General features: G+C 39.0%; 1 protein-coding gene across 4 annotated transcripts in view; it reads right to left on the bottom strand.

Annotated features, from left to right (window-relative positions):
• Positions 1-3,018: 3,018 nt before the first annotated feature.
• The window catches only part of LOC107740069 (protein Shroom2-like), a 29,037-nt gene continuing 19,072 nt past the window's right edge, over positions 3,019-12,983 (bottom strand). For 2 of the 4 annotated variants that reach the window (XM_016552348.1, XM_016552346.1), the window contains exons 2-11: positions 11,786-11,887; positions 11,423-11,440; positions 10,721-10,852; positions 8,314-10,642; positions 7,958-8,037; positions 7,301-7,846; positions 6,681-7,190; positions 6,189-6,354; positions 4,349-4,621; positions 3,019-3,474 (exon numbers count right to left, since the gene is read on the bottom strand). In XM_016552348.1, coding sequence (XP_016407834.1) covers positions 3,202-3,474; positions 4,349-4,621; positions 6,189-6,354; positions 6,681-7,190; positions 7,301-7,846; positions 7,958-8,037; positions 8,314-10,642; positions 10,721-10,852; positions 11,423-11,440; positions 11,786-11,877 — 4,419 coding nt within the window. In that variant the 5' untranslated portion in view covers positions 11,878-11,887 and the 3' untranslated portion in view covers positions 3,019-3,201. The remainder of the gene's footprint in view (positions 3,475-4,348; positions 4,622-6,188; positions 6,355-6,680; positions 7,191-7,300; positions 7,847-7,957; positions 8,038-8,313; positions 10,643-10,720; positions 10,853-11,422; positions 11,441-11,785; positions 11,888-12,983) is intronic. The other 2 variants (XM_016552349.1, XM_016552345.1) reach the window with 2 other exon arrangements.

Genomic DNA, 12,983 nt, shown 5'->3' with positions numbered 1-12,983 from the left:
GAATTAGAGCAAATTAATACATAATGAATAATTTACTGTCATTGTGTAAATAATATGTAATCTACAAAAAAGTTTTGGGAATCTGAATACGTAATCCAGATTAATCAGTTACTTCCCAGGGTATTTATAATACTTTATACAATTATTGTAATTATTATTTTTAATTAGGCTATTTAATTGGGGCTCGATGAGTGTTTGTACAGTAATGGTTACGGTAATGTTACACGAAGGGCCTCCAGGGGCCCGAAGAGAACACAGCATCCTAATTACACACTCACATCCGTCCTGAAAACAGTCTCACGCGTCTCAACTTTGGAAAGCTGGATTGTCAATTCCCTGATGGTTCACATGGGTCCCTGAGGGACCTTCTCCGGGCCAGGACGGCCTCACTTTGGGCTCCAACATGACCGGGGCCCTGTAGGACAGAAAGACCAGCCCGCTAAAGACCAGCAGGACTGATGCAAAAATCCCCACGATGATACCGGGTCCGATGGACTGGTTCACCGGAGCGGATGGCATGCGAAACTCCGCCGGGAACGATATAGTCTGATTGTTTACAACAGAACTGAGATTCCAGCACACAGGAACGAGCGCAGATGCTCCGGTAAGAATGAGCAAAACCCCACCTGAAGCAAATGCTAATCTGATTTTGTTTAATCCGAAGTAAACGTTCCTGAGGCCGTAAACGACGCTGGCGTTTCCCGCGAGCCCCAGAAACAGAGCCACGAGCATCAGCACCTGCGCCGCGGCGATTTCCGGTGGCGTGAACGACTCCGAATAAAATAAATAAAACAAAAATTATCAAATATAAAAAAAGTTATTAAATAAATAATATAAATAAAAATATGCAAACAAATAAATTAAAAATAGATTAAAAAATAAACAATAATAAAATTAAATACAAATACAAAAAAAAAAGTAATAAGATAATCAAATTATAAATAAAATACTTAAAATCAGACAATATAAAATAAATAACAACAATAAATAATAATAAAAGCAAACAATAAAATAAATATGCAAACATGCAAACCCAACCCCTATAAAACACATACACTTATATTTACAGCACACTCAAAAACGTCCATCCTGAAGAGCCTCGATCGTCTCTCTGAAGCGGCTGAACGTGACTGCAGCTCTTTATGGAGTTAATTGCTTGTTGTGGGTTTAACTAACCAATGCCGTCTCCAAGAAACCTGGCAAACAAAGCTCTCAGACATCCCTCTGAGAGAACGAGACAGAGAGAGATTTAGTTTAGATCACCATCTTCCTGATGCTCATGTTTCAGAAGCCAAACAGAAATGTAATACTTCACCTAAAGGTCATGGTTACCATCACCTATATATATTTAGGTCACAGTTTCTATTATTTTTTTCATCCGTTTAATCATCAGAATATTTTGGCAGTTCTTTTAAAATTAGTGACGTCCAAACCAGGGCCCTTGATGACCTTTGATTTGGCCCACCATAAAAGAAGGGGAAAACATGGCATTAAAGCACATCTTCATTTTTAATTTATATGTAGATTTAAATCTTTTTTCCCCATTGTATATATAAGTGAATTTGATTTTAAAATGTATATATACACTGAAAAAAATGCTACAAATTTTTTTTAAGGTAAGTGGTCACAAACAATTTAATTTAGCTACATTTAATTAAAAAAATATGTTGAAAGTTAGTCAAATAAATTTGTTTATTTAAATGTAGCTAAAATAAATTGATTGCAACCACTTACCTTAAAAATTTTTAGTAAATTCAATTAATCATTTTTTTCAGTGTATGTATATAAAATTTATACATATATATTTTTTTATATTGAATATAATATATAATAAAAGTAAAAGTACAAATTTTCTTCCAAACAAATCTTACTGATCCCAAACTGAATGGTAGTGTAAGTAAATATATATATATATAAGAATATGATGATTTTACTGAAGCATAAGCTTCTTATTTGCATATTCCCATTACATAACAGACTGTTTCCTGTCGTATATTATAATGAGACGTGTGATACTTCACTGTTTTGCATTTTACATTTACAGCTCTGGATGAAACGCAAACTAGCTTTATATAAAACTGACTTTTTTAAACATTGTCATTCGTTTCTCAAGACGTTTGTGGTCGTCTTAAAATATATTTCCAATCAGTATGCATCAAATATAATTGTTACAAATAAATTATAATAAAAAATTTGAATCATATTACCATATCAGCACATGCTCGACTGATCCGTGAGTTTCTCTCGATGTAAAAGTGAATCTTCTCTCAGCGTTTCCTTCATCTTCAGCGCTGGACTGGAAACCGTCTGAAACTTCCTGCTGTTTAGAAATCTTCTGTAAATAAGCTCGTGAATATGTTTCTGTGAATGATTGACCATGGCTCATGATCACGGTCAACATCATAAAATCAAACAATGAGGAGTCTGAGATCATTAGCCTCATATTGGAAAATACAGTGACTCATAAAGATCATAAAATCATGGGTGTCGCTTAATTATATACCGTAATATTCTTGTTTACAGCTAAATATTTATGAATCACTTCCTTACAGCAAGTGTGATATCAGACAGACAAATTAATTGTAACCCATCCATAACTATGAAGAGCTACAACAAAAGTTGCCACATATATTTTTATTTTTATTCCAATTTATTGCAGCAGAAGTGCACTGCAAGCGTGTTTATGAACAGTATATCACAAATGATTTTTCTGGTTCACAGGTTCATATTTTAGATAAGAGTAGAGATATTCTAAACCTCCCTTTCATGCACATGAAATGAGTAAAGCAGCTTTCAGTGTGGATCTAGTTAAGAGTAAGCAGATCTAACTTTCAGTTAATAGCACCGTTAGCTTTCAGCAGCAAAGCAAATTAGTTAAACGCACATACAGGTAGAAAAAAACTTCTAAAGATCCTTTAGAAAACAGGAGAAAGTTTTATACAGCACATCCCTGAAAACGTGAGCCGATTCAAGCATGAATTCACTAACATGCTATATTAAAGAAAACTGGAATCAATGAAAAGCTCAGAACTGATATAAGAATGATTTTGTGTTGATAGTAATAAATCTTTTCAGTGCACACAAGCAGATATGAAATACGTCTGCTTAGAGTCTAGTTCCCAACAAGAGTTAACTTAACGTAGTCCAGTCCAGTCTAGACCAGTCCAGAGTTCAGTATAGTGTGCTATGGATCAGTATGGTTCAGTACAGCAGTCTCTGGTCCAGCGGCAGACTGTCCTTCAGACATTTGAGCTGCTCTTCACCCAGTTTGATCTTATCCTCCAGTTTACGCTGCTCAATGATGAGCACTGACTTCATTTTGACGAAGTGCCGGTAGTCTGCGAGACGCTCTTCGTTGAGGTGACTGGCCAGAATCTCATAAACCAGACGTTCCCTTCGGTCCAAGTTCTCCTTCAGCTCTTTGGCGTCTTCGTGCTGGCGAATCAGCAGTTTGCGTTTTTCGGTCAAAGTGTGCTGAAAGTACCACACAAGTATAGTTTATTGTACAAAACATTCAGAAAATGTGCTTTGCTCCGTCTGCTAGAATTATGTCAAATTAGGACTTATTCAGTCAAATATCTCCAAACTGTTACCTTAAATCATAAAGTTGAATTCAGAGACATTACTTTCATGTTCTTTGACAATGTGGCCACGATTTACTAAAACGAAGGAAGGAATTACTATTAAGTGGCTAGATTTACTAAAATATGGGAACAAATTAGTATAACATGGCTACGATTTGTTAAAAACGAAGGAACGAATAGTACAACGTGGCCACAATTTACTAAAACGAGGGAACAAATTAGTATAACATGGCTACGATTTGATAAAAACGAAGGAACGAATAGTACAACGTGGCCACTATTTACTAAAACGAGGGAACAAATTAGTATAACATGGCTACGATTTGTTAAAAACGAAGGAACGAATAGTACAACGTGGTCACTATTTACTAAAACGAGGGAACAAATTAGTATAACATGGCTACGATTTGTTAAAACGAGGGACCGAATTATTAAAACGTAGCAACAATTTACTAAAACGAAAACACGAATTAGCACAATGTGGCCACGATTTACTAAAACAAGGAAACAAGTTAGTACAAGGTGGCTAAAATTCACTAAATCAAGGGAACGAATTAGTATTGCATGGCTACAATTTGCTAAAATGAGGGACAAATTAGTACTATGTGGAAACAATTTGCTAAAATATGGGAACAAATTAGTAAAAGGTTGCCATGATTTAATAAAACGAGGGAACAAATTAGTACTATCTGCAACGACTCACTAAAATGAGGGAACGGATAGTGCAGCAAAAGAAAATTATTTCACATGCATCTCATTTATACCTTCTCGTCCGCTAACGTTCCCTTCTCCAGGTTGTTCAGGGCATTTTCCACTCGGGCCAGTCGGCCGGACAGAGACAGCAACAGACTGACCACTTTGTCCAGGTCGCCCACGAATATTCGAAACTTCTCCAGCTCGTTGGGTTTGCAGACGGTCTGTACAGTGGCTTCCACTTCCTCTCCCAGAACGTTATTGTCCTGCACATCTTCCTGCAGGCTTTCACGAGCCTCTCGAAGCACGTGCAGCTTCTTACTTAAGCTGTCGATCAACTCTTGCTACAGAGAGACAGAAATGACAAAGACACACTTTAAGAATTAAAAACATCTATTTACATCTATACAATCATCAAACATTTATACAATCCAGACAGAATGAATTATATTTTAAGCAATGAGAATAAATGCATTTTGAAAATATGTTTATTTAAATAAAATCAAATATATGCAAATCATTATATACCTGTACTATGCCATGATTTCAAGCTTTTTAAAGATATTTTTCAATATTTTTGTCAAATACAGTTATATACAGAATACAACCTGCACTGAAATGTAAATAGTGTAAAATGTTCGTAAAATGTTGTAAATAGCATACTTAACTTAACGTAGTCCAGTCCAGTCTAGACCAGTCCAGAGTTCAGTATGGTTCAGTACAGCAGTCTCTGGTCCAGCGGCAGACTGTCCTTCAGACATTTGAGCTGCTCTTCACCCAGTTTGATCTTATCCTCCAGTTTACGCTGCTCAATGATGAGCACTGACTTCATTTTGACGAAGTGCCGGTAGTCTGCGAGACGCTCTTCGTTGAGGTGACTGGCCAGAATCTCATAAACCAGACGTTCCCTTCGGTCCAAGTTCTCCTTCAGCTCTTTGGCGTCTTCGTGCTGGCGAATCAGCAGTTTGCGTTTTTCGGTCAAAGTGTGCTGAAAGTACCACACAAGTATAGTTTATTGTACAAAACATTCAGAAAATGTGCTTTGCTCCGTCTGCTAGAATTATGTCAAATTAGGACTTATTCAGTCAAATATCTCCAAACTGTTACCTTAAATCATAAAGTTGAATTCAGAGACATTACTTTCATGTTCTTTGACAATGTGGCCACGATTTACTAAAACGAAGGAAGGAATTACTATTAAGTGGCTAGATTTACTAAAATATGGGAACAAATTAGTATAACATGGCTTGTCAAATACAGTTATATACAGAATACAACCTGCACTGAAATGTAAATAGTGTAAAATGTTCGTAAAATGTTGTAAATAGCATACTTTTTTGTAAAATGTAAATAGCGTAAAATGTTTGTAAAATGTTGTATATAGCTTAAAATATTTGTAAAATTGTAAATAGAGTACAATGTAATTGTTTGTAAAATGTTAACATTGTAAAATGTAAAATTATAAATAGCATAAAATGTTTGTAAAATGTTGTAAAATGTAAATAGCGTAAATTGTTGGTAAATGTAAAATTTTGTAAATAGTGTAAAATGTTTGTAAAATTTTGTAAATAGTGTAAAATGTTTGTAAAATGTTGTAAATAGTGTAAAATGTTTGTAAAATGTTGTAAATAGTGTAAAATGTTCTGCACTCAAGGTCTTTGAGTGCAAAAATCTGGTCCGTTTCATTCATGTATGACAGACAAATATGCAGATCATTACCAGATCAACTAATCATCAACTATTTGTTCTGTTCTCACTGAAAGCAAAAATGTTGAACAAAGCGACAAAGTTACAACCAATCAAAACATATGTAATATGTGGAGCAACCAATGAGAACATCTGTGGGAGGGGCTACCAGTACAACACAATTAAAGTAAAAAACAAGCAAAAAGATGGACATAAACATTGCACCTTCTTGTTGGACAGATCATAATCAAGTTCATCCTCTGAATCTTGTTCCTCCATGTGCTCCTGCATGTCCTTCATCTTTATGAGCAGCTCTGCTTTAGGTGCAGATGTGCTATAATACGACGAACTGTTCACTAACGACACTGATGATGCCAAATTGTCCTCCACCCTGCAGAAATCAAAGAAAATCCATATATAAATACAGTTTTATGATTCTCAAACATGAAACACAGTCACAGATTTAAAGTCAAATACATTGTACTTGCTATGTGTGTGTGTATCAGTAGAGGGCAGTAGAGTACAGGTTTTCATTCTAAAGCTGTGACTTATGAATAAGACAATTATTTGAGTCAATACTATTTTAGGACCATTCTTTGCTTATTTTTGCATTATGTACATTCATTACCATAATGCTCATTACCAAAAATGCTAAATAATGTCATCTACATAATGTGAAGACGGGACATGTTTTTGTGAGATTCTCAGGCAGTGTACCTCTGCTGTGTATTTTTGGGAGACGTCTGTTTGGAGGCCGCTTTCCTCCTCTGCTGCGCTCCCTCCAGGAGCTGCTCCCCCTGTGGAAATATTCCCTCCATCAGATCCATGGTAGTCTTCATCTTACTCTGATCCAAGATGTCCACCAAACTCTTGTCTTTCCCCATGATATCTCTGGCCAGCTCCTCTCGTTTCAGGTCCTCCTCTGAGTGTTCACCCACACCATTGCTCCTCACCCTCTCTTTATTGTCTAGTACCATCTCGTCAGTCTGACGTTCTGCGTTTCTACTTGGATCCAGGCGGGTGTAGGCAATAAACAGCGACTTGGATTGCTCTGGAGAATCTAGATTTTTTAGCTGGCCAGTTTTAGGCACCTCAGAGCCTCCAGATGATTCACCATGTGGCAGATAGTTTCGGTTTTCTCTCTCTGAACCGTTTTCTGTACCGACGATCTGTATGGGAACCTTTCGCCCAGCAGTGTTTGGCTCTGATGTTTCTTCCATCTTACTACTGCAATAGGGGACAAAAATTGGCGATAATGATCACCTTAAAATTGCTAAATATGGGCAGATTCATAGTCTATAGGCTACTGTCCTATAAGTATCTAAAACTCTACTTACCTGCATGGATCCTTTTTCTGCACAGTTGCATGTGGCTCATCTGTGAGTCTCTGTGGAGAGAACTGAGGAGAAGGAGAACGTGTTCTGCTGGCTGAGGTTACCGTCAGGTCAATGTTCTGCTTGGGAGAAATGAAGGAATGACCTGAAAGACGTAGCGTGTGTGATAACATCCCCTCGGTGTCTGATCTCCGATTGTCCTCTGAGGTCGGGCATTTGTCTCTCTCCAGATGTTCTGATGGACATGGTCCTTGAGTTGGTTCAGGGGAAGAGGTCTGAACTCTAACTTCCTGGGAGGCTCTGAAAGGGCATGTGGTTTCTGGCTGTTTGGGTTGGACGGACCGCTGCAGTTCATGACTTTTGTTTTTAGGAAGCTGTTGCTCTGATATGGGAACCTGGAGATGATGTGAGGAGAATGGTGGTGGATACCTGGCAAGTCTGGGTTTCTGGTTGGAGGAAAGAGGTGCCACATCATTTTCCAGAACGTTCAGTGTGATGGACTCTAGAGGCTCAGAGATGTTGAGCAGACCATGCTCTCTTTCGGATACACTGTGATGTTGAAATTACAAAAAAACATGAATTATCAGTCTGTACATTAGCAAATCACTGAAAATATAACCATTTCAGATTGGTCACAAAGACAAGACAAGAAATCCTAACCTAATGATAAGGGCCTCCTGTTGGTCCTTGGCTTCAGGCGGAGATTCAACAGGAGACTTTCTGGGTGGCAGAGGGATTTTCTGAAAGAAATATGGATCCGTTTACACAGATGCCAAAGATTCTTCTACCTGAAGGACAGACTAGCCCTTCTTAAAGATCATATTACCTATCTTGATTCACTGTGCCAGCAGCAAACTCTTTACAACTATTACCAAACAATACAATCTCTCAGTCATCTGCTTCTGCAGAGTGTATCTAATGAAATGTAGATTATGTTGAATTACCAACTTTATGAAGGTGACATCTGGGCACCAAAGACATTATCAGTATCATGACAAAACAAAGAATCTTCTTACCTGTCCGTAGAAGTCAGTAGAAGGGGAGGAACGGGATCTTTCATGAACACACACTGTACTGTTGGATTCCTCCAAGCCTGAGTCCAGGATGTTTTCAGCTGAACGATATCTGCTTGTGGCTCTTCTTTCCACTGGCTTCTTCTGCATGTTCCATGTAGCTTCATATTCTGCAAATGTACCGAGTCGTTGTTGCTCCTCTGTATTAAGGTCAGAATGGCTCGATTTACTGTGTTTTAAGGGAGCTAGATGGATGCTTTTGCTGTTCCCAGTTAATCTAGTCTTTCTCTCATCTTGGTCTTCAGTTGGACTGAGCAGGGATTGCTTTGGAATGGGCTTTTGGAGAACTGGTTTGAAGGAACCTTCGAAGAACTTATATCGGTCCACAAAGCACCCAGCTGCCTTATCCTCAACTCCTACTTCATTGATCTTGTCTGGTTCAGAGAAGGAATGTATCTTTTTATCCATGGGAAACCTTTTACGCCCCCCAATGCGGGTGACTTGCCCATAAACAGGCCCAGGTTTTTTGGGAAGTTGACCCGGCGCAACTTCGTTCCCAGGAAGCTCCAGGTCCCTCCTCATAAACGATGTGGCCTTCAGAACTTTGGCTTGGGCTTCCTTCAGATGATCCTTGTACGTGTTGGTGAAGGAACCATCAGAAGATGATGTGGAGGTCTCATTGGACTTCCAGATGTCAGAGTCCTCCTCAACTTCACTTAAGCAGGTCAAGGTAGCTGCACTTCTGCTTTTCTGAAGCTGGGACTTCTTCTGTTGGATCTCGTTGCGTAGAGTTGTGGCATAGCGGTCACTCCGTCTTCCCTGTTTGCCACCGATGGCATCAGTTGATTCTTGACCACCTCCTTTGGCCGTTACTGATTTTTCTGCCATCTTCTTGCTCTCCTGGGCCAAAGAGTGCAACATGGGTGTCTTGAGTGGACAGATCTTGTAATCCTGCTTGCTGATCCACGGATTGTCCTGGTGGTAAGTGGACACAGAGTTCTTCTGCTCCATCTGGTGATTTGGTACATGCCTGGAAGGCTGTGGCTTAACTCCATCTTTCTTCTTTGGAATCTCTCTTTCACCGGAGCTGGACTTTGAAATCAGATGATTTGGTACTGGGGACGTAGCTTGAGATGAAGGAGCAGTGATGGCCTGTTTGCTGTAACCGTTGGAGCTCTTGTTCTCAGGTACACTGAGGTACGGCTGGGGATACTTTGTCTTCACAACCTTTTGAGAACCAACAAAGCTTCTGTCTGTGGCACCTCGAGTGGTTCCCGTTTCAGACCTCCGTTCATCTTCCATCCAACCCTGTGTAGGTGATTCCAGGGATGGCTGCTGGGCAGTGATGCAGTAGTAACGGAAATGAGCCTGGCCCTCATGATTGGGGTCAAATGCCATGGAGGTTCTGGTTTGGTTTCGACTGCCAGTGTTGGTGGGCAAATCTTGAAGGCTTCGGTAGTTGCTCCCAATGCTCTGGGTCTTTGGTGAACATGTAGCATTGGGGTACACAGAAAAGGTACTATCATCGCTGTGCTGTCTCTGATGCTGAAGTTCATATGCAAACGGGTTCTGGCCTTGTCTAACATCAGTGCTTGACTTGGAAAAGAGTTTGGTAGGGTTTAGCTGATTTGGGTAGTCCTCAACTGAAAGATACGGCTGAAGAAAGTCATTCTTTGGAGGTGGGTTGTAGCTGTGTCTCGCTTCATGCCCTCGTTCACCATCCAACTGTCGGTCCACAGCTCTACAGTGAGGTTTCTGTGGTGGATACACAGAAAGTCCTTCAGGGAACGATCCCACCAAGCTCTTCTCGTGAACTCTGGTGGCAGTGAAACTATCACTACGCAAGGGTGGAGAAGGAGCAGAAGGAGCTTGAGTAGTGGACATCTTGTTCTCAGGAATATGCCACACAGGTCTATGGTTGGATCTTCCAGTGGAGGAGAATTTGGAGCTAGCTTGCTCCTCCACGCTGGGACTCACTCGTCCCCCGTTGCCCATGGGGATCTGCAGGTATCTATAGCAGTCACTGGAAACTCCTAAATTACTGGGAATGCCTCTATAAAACATCCCTTCTGTGCTAGTGACACCCCGAGGTGCACTGTGGTCAGCTGTGCCTGACAAAAACGTGTTACATGCAGAATTAGGTTTGCTGATGGCACTCTCAAACACTGGGTGATCTGCTGCACCATTGGGTTTGCTCGATAATGGCTGCTCTTTCGAGCAAGCATGAGATGAGGGCTCTACACTTTCCATATTTCCCACAGAGCTGAACTGGCAGGATACTTGTCGCAGATTGGTCTGTCCCCAACAGCTGGTGAAGTCTTTTGAAAGCGACCTGGTAAAAACAAAGAAACTTAATGATGTTGATTGAGTTCAATTTGAATCAATTGAATTTAAATCCTCAGAATCTCACCCTGCATCATATTTTGTCTGCCAGGTGGGGTCAGGTACAGGGTTGGGTTCAGATTTGGGGGTGTTGGTGGTAGGATTATCCGTGGATTTAGCGGAGTGCCACGAATGGGGTCTACATGATGATTCATTCCTCCTGAAATAAAAATAGAAATCTTTACTACGTAAAACCAATTTTAGCTTCAAATTAGAGCATTGTGAAGCTTTCAGAAAGAAAGACTACTCTTCCAGTTTGGTCTTATTCTAGAAATTGCAACAGTACTTTGCGTATCACTATGCAAGTGGTTAAAAATAAGGACAAATTAACATTTGAAATGGATAAATAGAAATAAACAATATTAAAAATTAATAAATAAATACATTTAAATCTACGTATGATAAACATCATGAATACAGAATTTTACCATATTAAGTACCAGCCCTATGTCTAAATGGCCTGTTGGATTATATGTCACAATATTAAATGTATGAATTATTAAAAAATAAAATGCAAATACTTTATTTAAAATAAAATTAATACTGTAATAAGTTAAAGTTAAGCTAAATTAAGAGGTTAAGCATCCGATTAATTCAGAATATCAGGAATATTTCTGCTCCAAGAGATGTGTTTTAATTTTAAATATCATAAATTGTGAATAACATAATGCCATCCTTTTGTAGAATAGAAATTTCATGATAATCACTCGTTTAGCAGCAAGTGACGTACCCTTTGAAGCGGTTTTTCCTGAAATGCATGTGAGGTGGAAAAGGAGGGGGAAATCAGATTAACACAATAAACACAAGCAGAATATTTTATAGTTTATTTTTGACAACACTCATCAACAAGACAGCAGGAAACACTGAAGATGCTGCACTGATGCTCACAGGTTCTACAGAAGCCAGTGGAAATGACACACGATAATCAGCTTAAGCGTATAATCCCCATCTTGCACGTGAACAGCACAGCTACAGCTAAGACGCCACATGGCAAAGGATGTGATACTCGGGTCTGGCAGGGCCGACGGGTGATATAACTACAGGGTCACGCAGGGCTGGGGTCACGAGACAGAGGCCAACGGCTGCACGATACCTCATAGAACTTCTCAAAATCTTGGTGAGAAAGTTCCTGGCCACATGTACTTCACTTTCTGCAGGCATTGTTTGCGTTACAATATCCACCATTTTAACTTTCCTGCGCAACAAGGTTAGTTTGTCCTGAACCAGATAAATAAATTATAGATTCTCTCAAAATGATTCAGTAATGTTAAAGTTGTTCAAACACACACATTTATACAAGAAGTTAATTTGTCAATTAGTCCTTACATGAAAAGCTCTTGTAGCATAACAATGAAGCTAATTTATACTAAAGTACATGATTCGCATCATAAGAAGTCACTTCAGCTGAGTCTAATGAAAGATTCACAGCGTCAGAACATAAAACGCCAGATTCCCAGTATTACACAGTATTAGCCTGGTCTACTGCCATACACTATTGCATATTTTGATGAATGTGTACTATCATCACTTCTACAGTATTTCTAACGTAAAACAAGCACGCTTCTCTGATTCATTTCCAGTCCGCTCGGGTTAACTGGGGTAAAGCTTGTTTCCGGGTGGACAGAGGCCACCATATGCTGAGCAACAGAGGAGCGACTGCATGTGATCAGTGTTATATATATATATATATATACACACACACATATACATGACAAAAACACACAACAAAATTACTAAACTTTAAAATTAAAATAGAAAATATACAACTAAAGTAAAATTATATATAAATATATATAAACTACTAAAAATGACAAAAACAATGAATGTGTACTATCATCACTTCTACAGTATTTCTAACGTAAAACAAGCACGCTTCTCTGATTCATTTCCAGTCCGCTCGGGTTAACTGGGGTAAAGCTTGTTTCCGGGTGGACAGAGGCCACCATATGCTGAGCAACAGAGGAGCGACTGCATGTGATCAGTGTGAGCTTAGAGTCTTTTAATCTGTCACAAAGGAAGATGAGCAGCTATGCATTCTTCTCAATCTGTCGTCTGTCTGAGAGAACGACCGTCACGTCAGTTCAGAATAATGACCGATCTGTCAGATCAAGACTTGTGTGGATTGTTTGAGAGCAGGGTTATAGTTAACTAAAACTGAGACTAACTTTAAAAACCATAAAAAAAATAAGTTAAACATTAACTGAAATAAAATATAGTATCAAAAACGTGTTTCAGCTAATTTACTAAAACCATATCTAAAATTAAAATTAAAATCGAATTATATATATATA

This window comes from Sinocyclocheilus rhinocerous, unplaced genomic scaffold (genome assembly GCF_001515625.1).
Source record: "Sinocyclocheilus rhinocerous isolate Xijiao unplaced genomic scaffold, SAMN03320098_v1.1 scaffold1186, whole genome shotgun sequence".
Taxonomy (NCBI): domain Eukaryota; kingdom Metazoa; phylum Chordata; class Actinopteri; order Cypriniformes; family Cyprinidae; genus Sinocyclocheilus; species Sinocyclocheilus rhinocerous.
The sequence above is the reverse complement of the archived record's forward strand: the minus strand, read 5'-3'. Positions and strand labels throughout refer to the sequence as shown.